Source organism: Barbus barbus, assembly GCF_936440315.1.
Source record: "Barbus barbus genome assembly, chromosome: 29".
Taxonomy (NCBI): Eukaryota; Metazoa; Chordata; class Actinopteri; order Cypriniformes; family Cyprinidae; genus Barbus; species Barbus barbus.
In genome coordinates this window covers 17034221-17055553 of record NC_136757.1, presented here as the reverse complement: position 1 = coordinate 17055553, position 21333 = coordinate 17034221, and the positions used below count along the sequence as shown (strand labels likewise).

The 21333-nt window shown below is 36.3% G+C and overlaps 1 protein-coding gene across 2 annotated transcripts; it reads right to left on the bottom strand.

Annotated features, from left to right (window-relative positions):
- Window positions 1–75: 75 nt before the first annotated feature.
- Window positions 76–7950, bottom strand: LOC306848969 (forkhead box protein P3-like). 2 transcript variants are annotated; one of them, XM_079383767.1, is made up of 15 exons: window positions 7754–7805; window positions 7069–7127; window positions 6946–6974; window positions 4063–4223; window positions 3763–3837; window positions 3573–3654; window positions 3362–3494; window positions 3155–3262; window positions 2975–3062; window positions 2711–2779; window positions 1692–1845; window positions 1456–1532; window positions 1274–1375; window positions 897–1018; window positions 76–615 (listed from the first exon to the last, which is right to left on the bottom strand). In XM_079383767.1, the coding sequence occupies exons 4-15, from the start codon at window positions 4219–4221 to the stop codon at window positions 519–521; spliced, it is 1266 nt and encodes a 421-aa protein (XP_079239893.1). In that variant the 5' UTR covers window positions 4222–4223; window positions 6946–6974; window positions 7069–7127; window positions 7754–7805; the 3' UTR covers window positions 76–518. The 2 variants fall into 2 exon arrangements, with proteins under 2 accessions (XP_079239893.1, XP_079239892.1); XM_079383766.1 differs by lacking the exon at window positions 6946–6974 and having other exon boundaries at window positions 7754–7950.
- Window positions 7951–21333: the final 13383 nt, after the last annotated feature.

The following is a 21333-nucleotide window of genomic DNA, read 5'->3' as shown; positions in this document are numbered from 1 at the left end:
TTAGTTTATAAGAAGCAAAACTTGACGTTATGTAGTGCATACTGTACCAGAATAACAGTATAACAATGCTGGATTGCGTTTCAGTTTGGATCTTTATTTGAATATCATATTTTAATACATTAATTCATAAAGAGAAAATGTACATTTATTGTTTAACAGTATAATTAGCAATATTAAATTAAGTACCATATTAAACGTATTTACATGCGATGCCATTAGTATCATTATTGATGTACAATTATAAGCTTTATAGAAAACGTACTTGTACTTTTTAATCAGTACAAATGCAAGAAGGATAGTGAAAAGTTTGCTGAACACCCACAACTTTAACTTTGGATTATGCAAACTTCATAAGTCCTTACACAAATCATTTTTACAAAAAAACAAAACAAAAACATAATTAGGTCTGAAATAGAATGCCAGCTATACATGTTTAAAACCACCATTGTATCATAATATTTATAATTCTTACTAAACTTGTTAATATTGTTAGTGGTTGAAATGCTATATTAATCTCTTCATGGGAGTCCATTTGGGCCTCGCATCTGATAAGTTTCACCTTGTGGAGTCACAGGAAACACGTGAAAAGGTGCCATCCAGCCCATATCCTGATCCCTGGAGGAAAAAGTGGTGCAACTGCAATAAATCAATCTCTTATGATTCTCCCACCTCCAACAATAGATCCACTTAGATCCATCTAAGTGGAGCCCAAGTACGTTTTTTTAACCTTTACTACTCAGCCATTTTAAAATGATCTTTAACTTTTAAAAGTCTGCTAAATGCGTAAATGTAACTTATTGCATTTATACATACAACCAACTATCCACCAGGAGTGTGACATGCAGTAGGAAAGTACAGTATGTTACTGACACCCCTATGAAGGAAAGACGGTTTACCTGTGAAACTTTTGTCCTTTTCTTCTCAGAAATTCCTCTTCATCCACGGTCCAAACAGAACCTTTCCTTCCTTCAACGCGCACAAAGCAATTATGAAGACTGAGGTTATGCCGAACAGCATTCTACACACAGACAGAGAGACATAAATTACTCATAAATCATGTTACATCTAATAGGAGGAATAACATTCACTTAGTCTTAACATAAAACCACTGTAATCGCACAGCCAGGTCATCACTTTCTGTCATTAATATAAAAGTTGTGAAAGTTTTCTGGTCTACAAATCGGAGGCTGTGGCTTTCAGGATTGGCTTGTGTGTAGTGAGTCATGGAATGACAAATATAATAGGTTTACAGTACAAACAACGCATCTCATACCTTCCATGTGGCAGTGTTGTGACGAAAGTAGAAAAACATGCGGGTAAACCAGTGGTAAATTTCATTCAGAGTAAGCTGCTTTTCTGGGGACTCCAGTATCGCCTAGCATAAAAGACAACTTTTATGTGACTGACGGGAAATGAAAAAGTAATATACAGGATGTTCAATTCAGCAGTACTTACCCATCGTATCATGGAGGCGTAGGTGAAAGGTGGCCTCATGTTTGTGAACTTATAATACTCAAAACTGGGGATAATCCCTATCGCCAGAAAATAAAATAAAAAACGCATGAAGAAAATAATTACATAATATACCGTAGTGTTGTGTGTGGAGATGAAATATGAATGACTGGTAATCAGAACCAGTATTTTTGTATAGTTTAATTTTAATAGTAACAAATGTTTGTGTGCTGGATGACCTGGTATAACTTGTGAGGTAGAGATCTGCCAGTATCCTTGCGTTAGCGCTTCAGCTGCCGCTCTGTCACTGTCATAGACACCATTTGTGTTCTGACATGCTGCAGGTTGCAGGAGTTCTGACAGATGTCCTGACTTCTCCACACTGTTACCATCCTAAAATCAGAAGGAGAAAATTACATCAATACATAATCTGGACATAAAACATCATCTGGCTTTCATCAAGCCCTAGAAGCAGGTAAAATCTAACCTCAAGTGACAAACAGAACATAAACAGATCCCACTGTCATTATGGAATAATTGGATTAATTCACACAGGGTTTCGTTTTAGCTTTTCTAATGCTCCCTTTTTTCCTGTTGTAGACTGGCTAAAGATCATTGTTGTCTGGTGTGACCTAATTTCAGGTCAGCTTTAGCTGGCAGACAGATGACCTTGCTGTTGTCTCAAGAATAAATTGGTGTGAAGACAAAGCCATAATCCACTTACAAATCATGATTATAGTCCATTCATCAGTATGCTTGATGGTTGGCCAGCAGGAGATGTTTCTGGAGACAACGTTTGGTGCATACTTTCTAAACCTACCATTTTTCCCTGTCTCCCTTTCAATAGCATTCTACTTGTTTGTGTTGTAACTGAGGATTGTAGATCAATTAATGTAGCTTTGCATACTCTTACCTTAATAAGTGAGCTTGCTGGAAAGATTTGTTTTCCACTTGTAAATGTGTGTTCTTATTTCACGTCTTAAAATAGCAATTGCCTTGTAACTCTTCCCAGATTTATGGGCGACTACAATCATATTTATGAGCTCTGTGATTGCCAGCAACTGGCCGCCAATTACCCTCTTAAGCCCAAGACACACTGCACGATTTTCAGCTGTCCCAGATAAAAGACTGCCATTGTGAGACAATCGTGGCGAATCAGAAATCGTGTAGTGTGTCTTGGGCTTTAAGCAGCATAGATTTGACCACTTATTTAGATGTATTATACATTTCAAAACTAATTTAATACAAGAGAGCTTACCTCAGAGGTAGATTTGACATCAAACAGGTGTAGCTGCATAGCCTGCAGTTTCTGTCTCTCTGCAGTCAACTAACAGTAACATTCACATAGTAAATATAATGCAAGGCCATAAACAGGCATCCTTTTATAACCCAGTTCTTATTATAACCTCCTGCATTATATATCATTAGCTCCTGTGATGCATATTAAATTGGTTCTGTATTTCCCACATAAGCTGTCTTAATATAGAACAAACCGTTGTTTTTGTGCACTGGGGTTGCATACCTGATTCTCCATGTATTGTACTTTGTCTTTCTGCATCCTCAACTGAGCTATACTTCTGTCCCCAGGAGCATGGTCAGTAGAAAGGTGTCTAGATTATGGAATATAAATAAAGATGCACAGATATCAGGTACTGTTGGAATTATTTAGTAAATGATATTGTTAACTCCATAACTGTCTCACTTTAAGAAATGTCCATATTCTTTGAACACTTCTCTGCTCTTTGAGCACCCAGGCCATCCACATAGTCCTTTAACACACAGAAAGCCACCAGGAAGACTGTATGCATGCCTAGAGATAACCATAAATGCTTTGTTTAGCACAAAAACTGAGACCATACGGGCATTATTTATTTGCTTGTGTGTTTACGTTCTCAAACCAGATACTCACTTGCCAGTATGCTCTGTGCTGCCAGGCTGAGGACTTTCAGATTGGCTGGTGTAAAGTGGCACAGGGTCTGACAGGTCAGTGTCAGGTTCTGTCTTACACACAGTGTCCACAACCCAGTCATGAACACCACAAGCTGTGGAGCATTATCAAAAGTTTAGTGTCAGAGATAAAATGATTTCATTTGTTTTGATAAAGTCTACAGTACCAGTACCTTGAGGGAACGGCTGGTTGCCTTTGCGTAGTACTGATGGTCTGTGCTGTCTGAAATGTTTGCTTGTATATTCACTGGCAGTCTGGATAAAGACAACAGACTCAAACTCATGCAAGTTTATTCTTTTGAACCCTTTATTTTTAAGTAAGGTGTCGCTAGGGAAGTGAAACCTTCTCTGACTGAACTGTACCTGCTGTTGTAGAGTGGAATTTTGAATGTGAGATGAGCCAGAACCTCTGAAATCACTGTCCAAGGCAACATATACCTTTGAAATCACAATTGGAAAAAGATCAATTTCAAGGTTTGTTTGTTACAGCGCTCACTCTTTCAGTACAATGTGTTACTTGAGCTGTGAAGTTCTAAAGTGTGTTTTAAGCGGAATAACTCAAATCAACATTCATATAGTATCATTTAATTCAACATTTAATTTATTTAATAATTATTATTTTGTGCAGTAATACAGAAATATGTCAGTTTCCGGTCTGGTTACCTTGGTAGCCATGGGTTTGCCTGAGATCAGAGATGAACTGCTTCCTCTGGCCTGGGTCTGCATGCTGGGAAAGGTAGAACGGTCTTCCTCTTGGTACTGATTTTGGTGACTACTCCAGTTATCTCCACCTTTGTGTGTTCCAGTACCATTTTGAAGCATTCCTATTTAGAAATATGAAGATATAAAAGAGGTTACAGTTTATTAACTTTACCGTACTACTGCGTACTAAAAGTGAAATGAATCAGCCCTAGCGCAAACTATTTCCTGTGTAAATGCATTCACCTTTGCTTTGTTTCCAAATATAGAATAACTATACATATTTGAATAAACCTGGTAAATGTATGGAAGTTGTTTCTCCTTCTCGTTTCACTGTGCAGGTGTTTTCTGAACACAAACCACACTTCACCTTGAATAGGCCCCTTATATATAAACTGAAGAACTGTTTTCTGTGAAGCAAACAATTTTGTCAGCTAAAACAAGCAATCTTTTATTTTACTCTTTATTAATGTGTTTGATATTACATATTTTACAATATGGCTTAGCCTCAAAATATTTACATTAAAAATGTGTGCTTGTGAGACTGAGATTAGAGTGTTACATAAACAATAAACAATAAGCTGCATAACTCAAGTTAATAAGAGTTTGAGTAATTTCATCATTGTAGATATAAAATTAGTACTCGTTTTTTATTAGTTCATTTTCTTTTTTGCATTCAATCATCATCCTATCAATTCATTTTTTTCATAGCTCATGGAAACATGAAAGCGACATGTATGTTTACTCACCATTTACAATATACACATGACACATCTAGCCTTAAATTTAGATTTTGTATTAAAAGGAACCATCAAAATATTACCATTACCAGTGTAAAAGTGTGGATTTATCATACCTTGCACATTCAACTTCTGAGAAAGAAAAAAACCATCTTTGGATTTTAGAGCGCCATTGTTATTGCGGTTTTTTCTGAACTTGTTTAAGAAGTCATGTGTTGCTTATTTCTCATTGACATTTGACATTAACCACATCCAGTCTATGATAAATGTCACATTTTTTTCACCTGGGTGGTTTTTCAAACAAGCAACTTGACATGATGAGGAGGAGAAGAGCCTTATTTTGCAAGTGCTGAAATGTACAAATATGCTATAAATAATTTTTATCTTGAAAATGATCAACTGCAGCACATTTTATTTTTATGAGCCTTTTTCTGCACTTCTCTGTATCATTAGTCATCGAGACTTATTATCTGAGGTTTAGATCAGCAATATGCAAGAGTGTCATTTTCCAGTAATTTGCAGGAATAGTTTTCAATGTTGTGATCTTGTGCCAAGTGAATGTGCATTGATTTGTGCCTCTCAGAGTTTGACCTGAAGATGATATTGATAAGACTGGGATTATTCAAGGCATTGAAACTCATTATTCATCTCTCAGTCTGAATACAGTCTTCTCTCAGTTCCAATCACTGAGATCAAATCCCTCAAAATTGAGAATAGTCTGGACAGACAGCAAGTTTCATTTTACAATGATGACACTTTAGAAACTTCAGTATTCAGTCAAATCAGTTTTAGTTTCCGTGTTCTGTGGAATTCATAGTCACAGTGATAATCATTAGATCTAAACTGTGAGCCAACTAAATGCGGCAAACGCCCATCAAATATTTTCAATTCGCACACACTGAATTAAACCTGAAACTTGTAATTAATAATAATAATTAAAAAAAATACAGATATGGAACATAAAGACAATTCTGGCCTCAATTCTCTCCCACAAACATAGAAAATTTCATTCTGACTCACTTTTTTCCACTGTACCCACTCATTTGTGTTAACACACAATATTATATGAATCAAAGACCAGGATATCTGAGTTATGAACTGTACTGTACTGTAAATTCAAGAGTCAAATGATAGTGTTTAATAGTTAGACACCCCGCTCCACCCAGTTCCACCATTGTGGCTTCTTATTGTTGGAGGTCAGAATTAATTGATTAATTAATTAACGTGACATCTACTGCATTATCTGTGATAATTGCTGAAGATTTGCAAGATTAAGCTAATTTTGCATTAAACAGTGTTATTCTTGGGCATTCTCTAGTATTATACAGTAAATACAAGGTAAGTGCCTAAAAGATTTCCATGCATGTGAAAATGACTACCATGTGACATGTGAATGCATATATAGCGATTTATCTTTTTGTTATTATCATTTATGTAGATAAAAAATGTATTGGTTATCGAACAAACCATGAAAATAATTATTGGCCTATTGTATCATTCAGAATAGTAATATCGATGCATATGTAGAATTTTATCTAGCTTTTCTATGACGTATTTGATCAAATTTTCCAATATATAACTTGGTTTTCTAGTCACTATCATATACCAAATCATACCTAACTAGCTAATGCTATCATTCTTAAAAATAACAGTTCAAACTAAGAAAGATTTCACAGCCTGATGTCAAAGTAGTACTTTTCAACTTCCTCTAAGAACTGTTTATCTAGTCGTGTTGAAAACCATGATTAACTGATGTTTTAAAGAACACAAAACCAACATACAGACCTGAACTAATCTCTAATTTGAATCATCAAAGAATTGTATAACTCAACTCAAGAATCCACCACAGCCATAAAATGGTTCTTGCTAAAACATGGATTGTTTACTAAAAGATGCCACAAAGAACTATTGAAGAACCGCTACTTTTAAATGTGAACTTTACAACTTGGTTTAAAAAAAATGAATAAAGAGGTGACCTTTTAAAAGCCAAAAACAGCCATCAAAAACTTATTTTGTGTCAGCCAAGTTATTTTTGCACCTACTCATTTTCTCGGCATTTACAGCTCTCAAGTACTCTCAAGTGTATTTTTAGAGTTCAATAACTTACCCTTTACATCTGTTGTCTGGGTGATCCTTCTTTAAGATGGAACATTGATTTCACACACATTAGTTTAATTAATACATGATGCAATTGCTATCATAACTGCAGAATCTCTGAAGAAGACTTTACCTCCCACACCTTTGTCTTTAGCGTAATCCTTCTCCTCAGCAAAGGCCTTTGTGGTGCCTCTGAACAGCAAAGAAAACCAAAGACTGAGTTGTCTAAGATGCACAGACCTCATTTGCGTCTGCATTTTAGGAAAGCACACTGTTTGGTTGTTGTCTGTTTTTCCTATGCTGAGCTGTGTTAGTTTGTCAGGTTAAAAGAAACTACAGCGTAATGAAATGTTATGTACATTGTCACATCATCTGGAAATACAATGCCATATTAAGTGTAAAATTCATCACAATTCAGTGGTTAGTTTGAAAAACGTGATCATTTGAACCAATCTAGCTTTAAAATATCCAGTGATTAAAATGATTCAAACTGTTGTCTGTCAAAACAAAAGCATATTTGAGTATTAAAATTTAATCAAAAATGATGTACATTTGATAACGCAATACTGTTCATAATTTAAAAACACAACTTAATCATCTTATTTTCAAACACTGCTGTCACTTAAAAAAAAAAAAAAAGTAAACAAAAAAACTATTTATATTAATTTAAAGCATAAGCTTCAGTTTTGTGTTTTGGCTTATAAAAGGACTGATTAAAAGTTTCTCTTTTTTCTTTCTTCTGAAAACAAACAAATAACTAATTTAATCAACCAGTTTGAAAGGAGGAAGGAAAAAAAGGTTGAAAAAAAAAACCTCACCTGTTGTGCGAGTGTCAGATGCAAGTGAGAGAGCAATTATTAGGTCGAATGTTCTGGAAAATGTTCGGGTCACCCCTTTTATAATGTTTAGCATGACATTTAGTGGAAATTCAGCAAGGCAAAGTGTTTCCCCACTGGGTGTTGGCGTGCGTGTGTGTGTGTGTTCATATTGTATAATCATGTGTGCATTAGAGTGTGCACTAACTGCTAGTCAGACTGTCTAAATATCTTCTTCAGAAATTATGTGGCAATTTGTGGTTTCTGTTACATATTTTAGAAAACCTTCACTGCAGCAAAAACACAGTTTTTCCTGGATTATTACTTGGGGTTTTCTACACAAATGTTTTATAGATAGTTTATTACTTGGGGTCTCATACTGTATGTGTATTGCTGACTGTGATGTTAATAAACAAATAAATTATTCCTCTGGTGTGGATGAGCCAAAGCCCAAATTCATCTTGAGCATCTTATGTGCTGTTTTACCATGAGACAACAATATTTGCTTTGACATATTTCTAATTCACCACATTCATTCTTTTTGATTTCAAAACATCTTATTGTACAAGATAAATGCATTTTCATGGATCAGATAATTCATGTCAGATTTCATGACTGAGATTAAATGAAAAAAATAATAATTCTGCCATATACCCACATAAAGAAGGACCATGCAGCGTGCCACTTTCAAATGATCAAATCAGGTGAAGTCCATTCCGGAAGACTGGAAAATGAGATTGCAAAGAAAATAACCTATTACGTGTTCGGAAAGTCCGTTTGCAGGGTTTGTGACGTTGTATTCGGGTTCTGGGGGGAGACTGAACATATGTACAGGGTACATAGCATGTGCGTCGATTAGTTTAACGGAGGAAAAAACATCCTCATCCTGTGGTTGAAAAGGTTATTTGAGTGTTTTTGAACAAATTGTTCTTCAATAATGACACTCCCAAGCACATGTATCGCATGTAGACTTGCAAGACTTCTTCCGTCTTTTCTGATACATGTACATAACTACGCACAACTTAAAAACATTTTTGAAGATGAAAACAGTAGATTTGAACATGTATCTTAACAATAGGCAGATCAATCTTAAAAAACAAATGATGCTTGAGATCAAATGTATAAAGTCTGAAAAGTTCACATAAAATGAAATACATATAGAATATGTAAACTGTTAACGTATGAATAAACATTTGGGAACTTGCCAGACTTTTGTACGTGCATATATGTTTTATGTTCAGCAATTCAATTTGACAATTTTTCAATTTACAAGCCCAGTTTTCATTGGGTTAAATGTAAAACATTTATGAAAAGATTATAAAATTCTTATATGAAAAACAAAATGGAACCACTTCCAGGTTGAACATTTTGTTTTATTATTTGTCTCTAGTACACAGATTATAGCATCATGTAGTGTTATGTACAACATTATATTCCTAGTCTTTGGGCAAGTTTTGTGACAGCAAAGGAAAATAAAACATTTGGTAGGCAAAGAACCAACTGATTAACAAAAAAAATAAATAAATAAAGATCAAGATTAAAGAAAGGGTCATTTGTTTCAGGTATCTTTGAGCAGATACTGATAACACAGGGTTAGTTATAAAAGTACTAGTCACTGGAATACATACAAATTTTGAGACACAATGTTGTATGTAATTTTTTTTAACCATGTCTGCACAATAAGTTTTCTATTTAATCATAGACCTAATATTTGCTGGGAAATAGGGGGATGCATTCAAATTATGATTATCTCATATCCGCATTGAACAACAATACCTGACAGGGGTGTGGAGAGTTGTAACAAAACCAATCCCCATTGAAGACATTTTCTATTTTCTTGATTTTTGAGCATGCCTAGACAGACAGAAAAACAGACAGATGTTTCAGAGGTAAGAGTTGGATTTATTTTAAAATGCAGATATATGTAACATGCAAGTAAAGGTAACTCCTTGTTAAATATTACAGCTGTTACGATGCAAATTATATGTATAATGATGGTTCATTTTTTGCTGTTATTCTTTTTTGTCATACTGTTACAACTGACCTTAACTAGTTTATCAGCTTACTTTGAGTTGCAACAATGTAACTCTTTGTATTCAAAACCAGTTCTTTAATCTGCTTTATAATCATTATAATTGCGACTGACATTTGTAGCAGATATCTTGTATTAAAATATGAGAAGTAAAAAATAAAACTCTCAGGGGTGGTTTCCCGGACAGAGATTAAGCCTATAATCCTAGACTAAAATGGCCCTTTAAACCACATTAACAGAAATCTGCTTTCTCTGCCAATAGTCTCAGACTCAGAATTGAATAGGCTGATTTCCTGGAGGAAGACTAGATGGGCTTTTTGGATCATTGTTCTGTTGGAAGATCCAACCATGGTCTATTATAAGGCTTTCTGACCCCAAGACTTAACTATTGTCTGCAATTATCCAGCTGTGATCCTTGGAGAGTCTTTGGCCATTCAGACTATCCACCTCACGTCGTATTAAGACAATAGACACAGAAAATACTGTAGGCAGGTTTGTAACATTTCCTGTTGACTAGAACTCCTTAATTATATTGTCCTAATGGTGGAAACGAAAATATTTAATGCTTTAGCACTTTTCTTTTTTAATATTATTTAACACTATTTGGTGCTATTTTTTTACTTTTTGTAAAACTCAATCTGTTGCTGCACAACAGAACTATATTCTGTGTTTTGTTTTTTTATTGGGATTGATAAAGAGAATTTGTCCTCGTTTGTACTCGTTTCAGTAGCTCACAGGAAGGAGACACAGGGAAAATATATATTTCAATACTTTCTTGCGCAGTTATATCGTTGGGTAATTATACTGTAAATAAAATGCGCTATTAATATGTGGGGCATTGAAATGCATGATCTCTGTTTATGCTATGGAGCGGCAGTAGGCTACTTACCACACATTTTACAAGATCAGATGCTTGTCAGTGGTGCTCTGATCTGTAAATCATTCGCCATCATCCTCAGGCATCTCTCCTTACTCTGTTTATGTGGTAAGTGAAATCTTATGTACTGTAACAGGCTACAGCTAGCAAGGAGCTAACCATGTCCCTTTACCGGCTCCCGTTATTTTATTAAAATGCATTTTTTTGCTTTCCGTGCCTTTCTGAATACAGACACCAACCCATCCCTGCACTTCGCATCCCCTACACAGCCTGGAACATAAGATTTATTTCCATGATCTGCCATTTTCGCTGTTCTCCTTGCTCGTATTTCTTCACAATACCTGCAGAACTTCTAATGGTCTAGACTAGAGCATGGGCGGGTATATGCAAATGTTGGGGGCGTAACTATTAGTGATCCCGACTGTTACATAACAGTCGTTGTTATATTCTGATTCGCCTAGTTTTCAGTGGTGTTTAATGTAAGGCGGCTGTAAGAGACATTTATATGATGTGTTCGGTAGCCATTCGACTGCTGAGCCCGGCACGACTCGAGGCGGACATCAGTGAAACAAAGAATTATGTTCTTATAATTGCATTCTGTAAATTCGCTGGAGTGCTTTCATTCAGAAGGCTTAAAGACGAGCAAATAAATAAGTTTAATGAAGAGGACGCTGCAGTCAGCTCGCGATATCCGTGCTCCAGGAGCGATCAACACAGACTGACTTCGGGTTCACACTAAAACAGATCACAAACATCTGCATTTTGCTCTTGTTTTGTTCTAATTAGTAGATTGCATGCAATCGCTGGAATATTTACATCTAAAAGGCTCTAAAACGAGCATAAATGCTGTTGTTGGGAACATGTTCGGACTGCACTCGTTGTGGTCGGTGCGGTGAGAGTTCGCTCGACTTTCACACGGTTCTCTGGGCAGACAGTCATTTATTAATAAGCCCTGACCCGGTAATAATCAGATAAGTTGGTTTAGCTTGTCAGTGTGAGTAAAATGCATGTATTAATTTGTATTTTTAACCGATGTAAAAGTGAAGCTGATCGAGTAATTCGAGTCAATCAGCGCTGCTTTGAGCCGTCCGGAAGATTACTTTTAATGTTATTTGTAAGTTTGCACCTCAGTCATATTTAAATGAATTATTAAAATACCTAACTTGCGTTTTCGCTAGACTTAAAAAGTATGTGCTGTAGGTTTTGATAGATCTGAGATGTAAAAATGGAGATGCCAGAAATGCTTCATGCGCAGTAGCGTTCCAACGCCTTTGTTATTGTTTACGTCAGGGGTTCTCAAAGTCTACATTCAAAGGTCCAAATCTGAATTTTCATCAGTGTCAAAGGTCCGGAACAATTGGTTATTACAAAACGTGTTTTTAATAAACATACATAACATATAACAAATAAACACTCTTTTTAAAAAAAAAAAAGGTTCCCTTTGCATTCAAAATACTTTAATAACAAGTGCAAAAGTGGCAAAACAATTAATTTAAGTGTCAGCAGTAGAAGTCGACCTATAATGTTTTTTTCTCTGGCCAATGCCGATATTTAGAAATCAGGGCAGCCTATGGCCGATATATGATGCTGATTTTTTGGGCCGATTTTCTCTTTTTTTCCTTTTATATCAAAAGAGAGTTTGCGTAAATGGTTATTGCAGGGCACAAGATAGTAAGAGTAGTAGTAGTAGCCTAATTCATAGTAATAATACATGGCTCAAAACTTAAGCACCTTCTCAAAACAGTTCTGAAGCATGCTTTTTTGTTTATGTTTGCTGACAGACACCAGTGTTTCCCGCAGACTAGCAAATGCAAGTTGATTCTCTGCCAGCAGGAGGCGCTGCTGGAGCGTGATATATAGCTGTTTCCCCGGTAACGACTGTAATCAAATAAGCGCTACTTTATCAGCCATTACAGGAAAGACCAAATGAAAATTGACATCAAAGCTTTTCTGAAGAAAACGGACGGTTCTTTTAAAAGATACAGTCATATAAAAACACCCGAGCAGCATTTTATTTTTGAAACGCGCAGTGCTCAGTTTATTCAACGAAGTATAAGCCTTTTGTAAAATTTATTTGTAGCGGTCAGTTTTGAAATTGTGACAAGCCGCCACAAATAAATGTATACACTGGGCACTGCTATAAGACAAATTGCCATAATATAAGTGATAGCAAAACAAAACAAAAAAATACAAATATTAGCGGTGAAATGTCGCCCGATTACGTCAAACGTCATACGCTCACTGGATGTCGTGATGACAACAAATATCATGAAGGAAAAGTTTCAATATCTCGCCTGCAATTTCGGACCTTCTCCAAAAAGACATAAAAAATAAGAATAAATAAACAAATGATTTACAAGTTTAACGTGCGTTTATCGAAGTAGGAAATATAATTAGTGTTCTTGAAATATGAAATAGAAGCGGGTCCGGATTGAATTCCCTCCGGGTCCGGATCCGGACCGGAGTCCGGACTTTGAGAAGCACTGGTTTACGTCCTTGAAATGGTCTATACAGATAGCCAGATAGAGTCCGATTATAGATAGATAGATGATAAGGACCTCAGAGTGGTGGCTAGGGTATTCTAGGTGGTTGCTAGGGTGTTGCTATTTGGTTGCTAGGGTACTTGAAGTGGTTGCTATGACGGTTGCTAGGCTTACCAGGGTGGCTGCTAGGGTGTTGCTATGCGGTTGCTAGGGTACCTGAGGCAGTACATAGGGTGTAGCTATGCGGTTGCTAAGGTACCCGGGTCGGTTGGTAGGGTGTTGCTGCGGTACCCGGGGTGGTTGCTAGGGTGTTGCTATGTGGTTGCTAAGGTACCTAGGGTGGTTGCTAGGGTGTTGCTTTGCGGTTGCTACGATACTCGGGTTGGTTGCTAAGGTGTTGCTATGCGATTGCTAAGGTACCAGGGGTGGTTGTTAGGGTGTTGCTATGCGGTTGCAAAGTGGTACTCGGGGTGGTTGCTAGGGTGTTGGTATGCAGTTGCTATGGTACCCGGGTGGTTGCTAGGGTGTTGCTAAGGTGTTGCTATGGTACCCGGAGTGTTTGCTAGGGTGTTGCTATGTGGTTGCTATGGTAATCAGGGTGGTTGATAAGATGTTGCTATGCGGTTGCTAGGGTACTTAGGGTAGTTACTAGGTTAGTTTGGATGGTTACTAGAGTGTTGCTATGAAGATAGATTAGGGTGACCAGACGTCCCGAAAAATTCGGGACAGTCCCGAAATCTAAGATGCTGTCCCGAATCCCGAATCCCGCTCTAATTGTCCCGAAAATTATACTGAAGCAAAATCTTAAATAGTTATTGTCTGATAAAACATAAAAAAACTGTCCGAGGAGCGAGGTTGAGTCATCCTGCAGCCTGGCAACCAGCCCCCGCCGGCTGCTCATTGGCTGCAGCATCTTGTTTTTTTTTTTTTTGATTCATTAACTTCAGTTTGAAGTATAAAAATAGCCTAACGTTACTTCTATATTATATAAAATTATATGTAGGCTACTTATATTAATAAAAACATGATTGGTTCAGTCACTTTCGTTTGAAATTCATTATCTTTATTATTCATTATTCTTTACCCCCCCCCCCCGTCCCGAATTTCAACCAATCTCATCTGGTCACCCTAAGATAGATAGATAGATAGATAGATAGATAGATAGATAGATAGATAGATAGATAGATAGATAGATGAGTTTGAATGAGTTAGAATGAATTAGAAATAGTACATAGAAGGGAAGCTTGATTGAGTCTAATGGGCTTCAGTGTGTTTAGATTTGAATTTTGACAGTTGGAGTTTGAAAAGTATTGGCTCATCTGAACATTATGTCAATGTAAGTCTATGGGATTTTAATGATTTTTAATCTTCATTTTTACGGAAACCGTAAGTCGGATCAGTTAGAAAAGATATAGCACACTAAGTGAGATCAGTCTGAAGATCTGGGCTGAGTTTGGAGTTTGTTAATGCTCTAGGAGGAGTTAGAGTTGGACATTTTTGTCTCAGAAGAATAATAACTAGAATGTACATTTCCTGAAGAAAATGTGAGTGGTGCTTGCTGTGGCAGAACTCGGCCCTCGGCACTGCTAGGTGGTTGCTAGGGTACCCAGGATGGTTGCTAGGGCTGTTGCTAGGGCACCCCAGGTGGTTCCATCGAGGAATCGATTGCTTCAGTCTGTTCCTGTCTGTTGTGCTGCTGAGAGGTTTGCATTTGTAGCTCCACTTTTTTTATTGAATCTTTGCCTTACTTCCACTCTCTGTTGTTTAAAGAGATAATATATAACTTAATTCCCACCATATTTCTGGTATTATCTAATCAAACTAATCGAACTAATTTGATCGTTCGCTTTTTAAAACCGCGAGTGCAACGCATTAGCTGGTTAGCTTGTTACTCGCGTTTCTATTCGCACCTATTACTAAATAAAAAGCTGCAATAAACTAACAGCTTCAGTGGCACAGATGGTGAAGTGCATTCTGTGGTATTTTTGATGTGATCGACCAGGGTTCAAACCCGCCTTTTGACTAACTTTTTTTCTCCCTTTTCAAATTCCATATCACATCGTAAAGGCATTTATTTTTAATAAAAATTAAAGAAATAACCAAAAAGTTGAAAATAAAGTATCAGGTAGGGTTAGGATAGGTGTAGGGAGGGCTTTATTGTATCAATAAGGTGGCATCCATTTAATAATCTGAATTAAAATGATAATTTACACTCCTCAATATGTTATTATTGCATACTGTCTTATAATGTAATACAATACTGAAGTGCAATTGCCATTATTTTGCAACAACTAGTATAAATAGCAGAAAATCCTGCTATTTTAACAGTGTAAATATAATCTATAGCTATTTGCGCTTAGTGTAAATAACATATCGTTAAAAATACTGCTATTTTCACTTAGTGTAGATAGAATTCATTGCTATCTGAATTTAAGAAAAATGACCGCAATTTCAACTGAGGGGGCCTATAATCAGTCCGTGCCCAGGGCACCTCTGCGTCATAATCCGTCCCTGCTCAAGGCTCAGTACTAGGGCCGTTACGGTTCACGCTTTACATGTTACCCGTGGGAGATATTATCAGGAGACATGGTGTTAGCTTTCACTGTTATGCTGATGATACTCAGCTCTATATTTCTTCACGGCCCAGTGAAACACACCAAATTGAGAAACTAACGAATGCATAGTCGATATAAAAAAAACTGGATGACGAGTAACTTCTTACTGCTAAATTCTGAAAAAACTGAGGTGTTAATTATCAGACCTAAAAACCCCACATGTAATAACCTAGAACACTATCTAACACTTGACGGCTGCCCTGTCAATTCTTCTTCATCAGTTAGGAACCTAGGTGTGCTTTTTGATAGCAATCTTTCATTTGAAAGCCATGTTTCTAGCATCTGTAAAACTGCATTTTTCCATCTCAAAAACATATCTAAATTGCGACTTATGCTCTCGACGTCAAATGCAGAAATACTAATTCATGCGTTTATGACCTCAAGGTTAGACAATTGTAATGCTTTATTGGGTGGTTGTTCTGCACGCTTGATCAACAAACTACAGTTGGTCCAAAATGCAGCAGCTAGAGTCCTTACTAGAACCAGGAAGTATGACCATATTAGCCCAGTTCTGTCAACACTGCATTGGCAACCTATCAAACATCGTATAGATTTTAAAATCTTGTTAATTACTTATAAAGCCCTGAATGGCTTAGCTCCTCAGTATTTGAGCGAGCTCTTATCACATTATAGTCCTCCACGTCTGCTGCATTCTCAAAACTCTGGCCATTTGATAATACCTAGAATATCAAAATCGACTGCGGGCGGCAGATCCTTTTCCTATTTAGCACCCAAACTCTGGAACAATCTACCTAATACTGTTCGGGAGGCAGACACACTCTGGCTTACACATAACACACTAATACACTTCTATTATTCAAATCCGTTAAAGGATTGTTAGGCTGCATTAATTAGATCAACCGGAAGCGGGGACACTCCCCATAACACATGATGTACTCATTACATCGTAAGAAGAATGGCATGTACGCTAATATTTGTCTGTTTCTTTCTTATTCTGTTTCTCAGTCCGTGTCCGGATCAGATGGTGGATCGGCGCCAGGAGATGATGTATGTGGCCCTGATCGTCCGCGGAGGCTGGACACCTGGATGAGCCCCTGGGACATATCCCCAGTGAAGACCTCAACTTAAAATACAATAAAACTTAAAATAAAACAAATAACTAAAAATATAATAAAATACCGAACTACATAATACTATTATTTTTAGAAATTGCAACTAATATATATATATATATACACATACATACATATATATACATACATACACATATAAATATATATATAAATAAATAAATAAAAATAATACATTTATACATTTAAAATTTTAATTAAAACAATAAGTAAACAATAAATAAACAATAATATCCTGGCCAGATGAGAACTGGCCCCCCCAACTAAGCCTGGTTTCTCCCAAGGTTTTTATTCTCCATTCTGTCACAGAGGGAGTTTTGGTTCCTTGCTGCTGTCGCCTCTGGCTTGCTCAGTTGGGGACACTTAAGTTCTAGTGATTATTGTCAATTTGATTTCACAGATACTATTTAAACTAAACTGAGCTAGACAATGACATTTCTGAATTCAATAATGAAATGCCTTTAACTGAAAATTGAGTGTTTAATCTTATTATTATACATTACTGACACTCTATCCTCCAATTTGATACTGTTAAGTGCTTTGACACAATCTGTATTGTTAAAAGCGCTATATAAATAAAGGTGACTTGACTTGCTAGGGTGTTGCTATGCGGTTGCTACGGTACTTGGGGTGGTTGCTATGCGGTTGCTAGGGTACCCAGGGTGGTTGCTAGGGTGTTGCTATGTGGTTGCTATGGTATTTGGGGTGGTTTCTAGGGCACTTGTGGTGGTTGCTATGGTACATATGGTGGTTGCTAGGGTGTTGCAAGGCAGTTGCTAGTTGTCACAGATTGTTACTATGGAGTTTTATAGAGTTCTTAACATGTTCTTAGCCTGAATTAACACTTAGCTAATGACTATTAGCATGTAGCTATTCACTGCTAGCATGACTAGCATGTTTGAAGTCCGGTTTCCTAGCATGAGTCAAAAGAACCAACTCCCATGTCTGTACGATATTCTGATGCAAAGATATACGTCTTGCTAGATGGTTGCTAGGGTACACTGTTTGGTTGCTTGGGAGGGGCTTGGCAGCTGCCAATGATTATACTCCAAAGTATGAATGATATAAACAAACCCCCATATCTCCATGACATTCAGATTTGAAGATGCACCTCTTTGGGTTACTAGGGTCGTCAATAATGGTTGCTAGGGTGTGGCTAGGAAGTGCCAGTGGTTCATGATTGGTTGTTTGCTGCCCCGAGTCAAATAAGCCCACCCCCATGTCTCTATGACACTGTGATCCAAAGATATTTTGATTACTGTGTTGAGACTTGCTGAAATCGAGTTTGGTCTGTTCTGTCTGGCGTATCTTGTCAGTGTCTGCGCTTGCTTGGCCATTTGTTGTGAAAAAATAAGGAAAGTGTGTTCAAGCGCCAGCAGAAAACAGTGTAAAGAAATACTCTTTGAGAGAAGCAGTCTTTATCAGCGGAAGTTAAAAGCAGTTCTTAAGTGTATGTACTTGTCTTATTAGTGTTTAGCGCAGTTGTCGTTGCTAGGAAATGTTTGTTTTGTTTACTGTGTGGAGACGTGCTGATATCGTGTTTGGTCTCGTTCTGTCTGGCGTATCTTGTCAGTGTCTGTTGTGAAAAAATAAGGAAAGTGTGTCCAGCTAAGTTCAATTAGTATTTTGTTAGATGGGTATAAAAAATACAAATAAAAAAAAGCTTAGTTTACATCTTAGTTTACGGCAGCGGTTGTCATGTGAAGTCCTCCTTGTGTGATGGCCGAAGAGTGTAAAGACCATTGACTCTACCGTGCGACTCCACCGGGCTGGAATATAAGTATCACTTTTGATTTCTCCTCTTTTCTAATACTTGTTTCACTTCGGTTTCAGTTTTTATAACCATTTCTTACTATGTGTAAGTAAGTTGTTGTTTTTAGCATGTGTGTTTGGTAGTGTTATTTCTTGGGATTACTGAAACTATACTATACTATCATGATTTGTATTATTGTTATAGTGTTATCTATTTTAATTTTAGTTAAATAATGTCTGAATTTATGTCTGTATAGGTCTTTTATTAAATTTTAGTTTTATTTAATTTGAGTTATTTTAATACTTCAACAAACTAAATGGAAACTAATATATATATATATATATATATATATATATATATATATATATAAAATGTATAAACGTGTGTATGTATAATATATATGTATGTATGTATGCATGCATGCATGTATGTGTGGTTGTACATATACATATATATAGTTGTTTTTTTGGTGTTTGGCTTAGTGTTATGTTAGAATCATTATTATACTCATACCTTTTGTTCTTTAATATTTTGAATTGTTTTTAGTTTTATTTTAGTTTTTCATTTAAATGTTAAGTTTTTTAATTTTGTTGTGTGCATTTGTCATTTTTATTTAATTTCTTTATTTTTTTTTAAATGTGTATAGGTAGTATTTATAAAGTTTTAGCTTTGGATCTGTTTTTAGTTGTTTTAATACTACAATTGATTGCTTCGGTTGTCCTCATTTGTAAGTCGCTTAGGATAAAAGTGTCTAAATAATAATAATAATGCAAGAATTCATTACAAAAAGATTCAGGCATTCATTTTTTTTTTATTGTTTGACACCTGATGTGTGCAATTTACTTTGCTTGCTTTAAAAAAAGTTATCTTGTTCAATAAAAATTTTGTTTGTTTGTTTTTGTTGTTGTTGATCGATCGTAGTCTTTTTTTTTTGCACTGCTATTGTTTTCCTTGGATTTGCTTCTCAGTTCCATTCAATTTTAAGCTTTTATTGGTTCATTCCATGTTTTACAGGCAATAGCTGTCATGCTAGTTCAGATTAGCACAGTTGGTTTTAAATTAAACTAGTTTATTTTAGTTCAGGACTCCATAGTCCAGGAGGTAGTGATCTGCACTTAATCTGTGTTTCAGAAAATCTTTTTTTTAAACCAAGATTAACTATACTAGATTAAGCCTACTCCTGGCTTAATTTAAACCCTATCTGGGAAACCGCCCCTTAGAGTTATTCATTTTTAAACAAAAATGGATACAATCATGGTTACCCTCTATACACAGCAAGCCAGTCCCCTGATACCGCACCTGTTGCACATATCGATTTCACTATATTAAGCAAGACTGACTGCTCCATCTAGGATTAAAAAAGATATATCTTACCATTATCTTAAAATATCTTACCAATCAATAGCTCTAAAGCAGGGATGGGCAACTTCGGTCCTGGAGGGCCGGTGTCCTGCAGAGTTTAGCTCCAGCCCTAATTAAACACACCTGAAGAAGCTAATCAATGTCTTCAAGATCATTAGAAAGCTACAGGCAGGTGTGTTTGATTAGGATTGGAGCTAAACTCTGCAGGACACCGGCCCTCCAGGACCAAAGTTGCCCATCCCTGCTCTAAACAGTAATGGGCCGTAATTGAATATGCCAGCTTTTCTTTCTCACCACTGGATCTCGTTAGCTTCATGATTGTTCTACTATAATGTTCGTTTGAAGCAGCTGCACTGGATTATGCTATCAGAAATTAATTTAACAGACCTTTACATTTTTTTCTGCATAAACTCTGCAATCAGTGACAGGTAGGCAAGCTGTTTGCAAAGGGATTTTTGTGTTTTATCTATTTATTATTTATGAGTGAAAGAATTAACCACTAACACTGTTTTTAACTGCTTTTCTTTGCTCACTTTTGGTATTTTACAATTCTTCAGATATCATGACTCAACTGTAATTCTGCTGTTGGTAAATGGTGTGCCTCTCAGAACTAAAATTCAAACCAGCATTTTAAAGTTTTGTTTTAGAGCAGTGGTCTCAAACTCAATTCTTGGAGGGCCACAGCTCCAACCCTAATCAAGCTTTTCAGGAATACTAGAAACTTGCAAGCAGGTGTGATTTGGAGCTAAACTCTGCAGAGCTGTGGGCCTCCAGGAGTTTAGATTGAGACATCTGTTTTAGAGAGTTACAGGGTGTTACCCCAGGAGGCCCTTTGCCCCATTTCACCCCGGAGGAGAGTATGCATGAGGGGTTGAGTCTTCTCAAACTATTTAAAGCTGCATAACATGCTGAACAGCCATAAATGGTTGTTTAAATATGCGTGAACTCTGACCAGTGTTTTTTAAATGTTTTAATAGAATTATATATATATATATATATATATATATATATATATATATATATATATATATATATATATTTATTTTACACATACATACAGTGCCCTCCAAAAGTATTGGAACAGTAAAGACAAAATTGCTCTGTTTGCTGTGGAGTCAAGACATTTGCAAATATGATTAAAAGATGAATATGAGACAAAACTACAGAATGTCACATTTTATTCTTATTCGTTTCAACACATATGTTTTACCAAATAAAAAGAACAGCACTTTTAGAGTTCATCCCACTCATTGATGTGATCATAAGCATTGGGACAGTCAGATATAAAAGACTAAAAGCTATTATTTAGTTGCAGATCCCTTGCGCACAATCACAGCAGTGAGTCTGTGACCCATAGACATCACCAGACT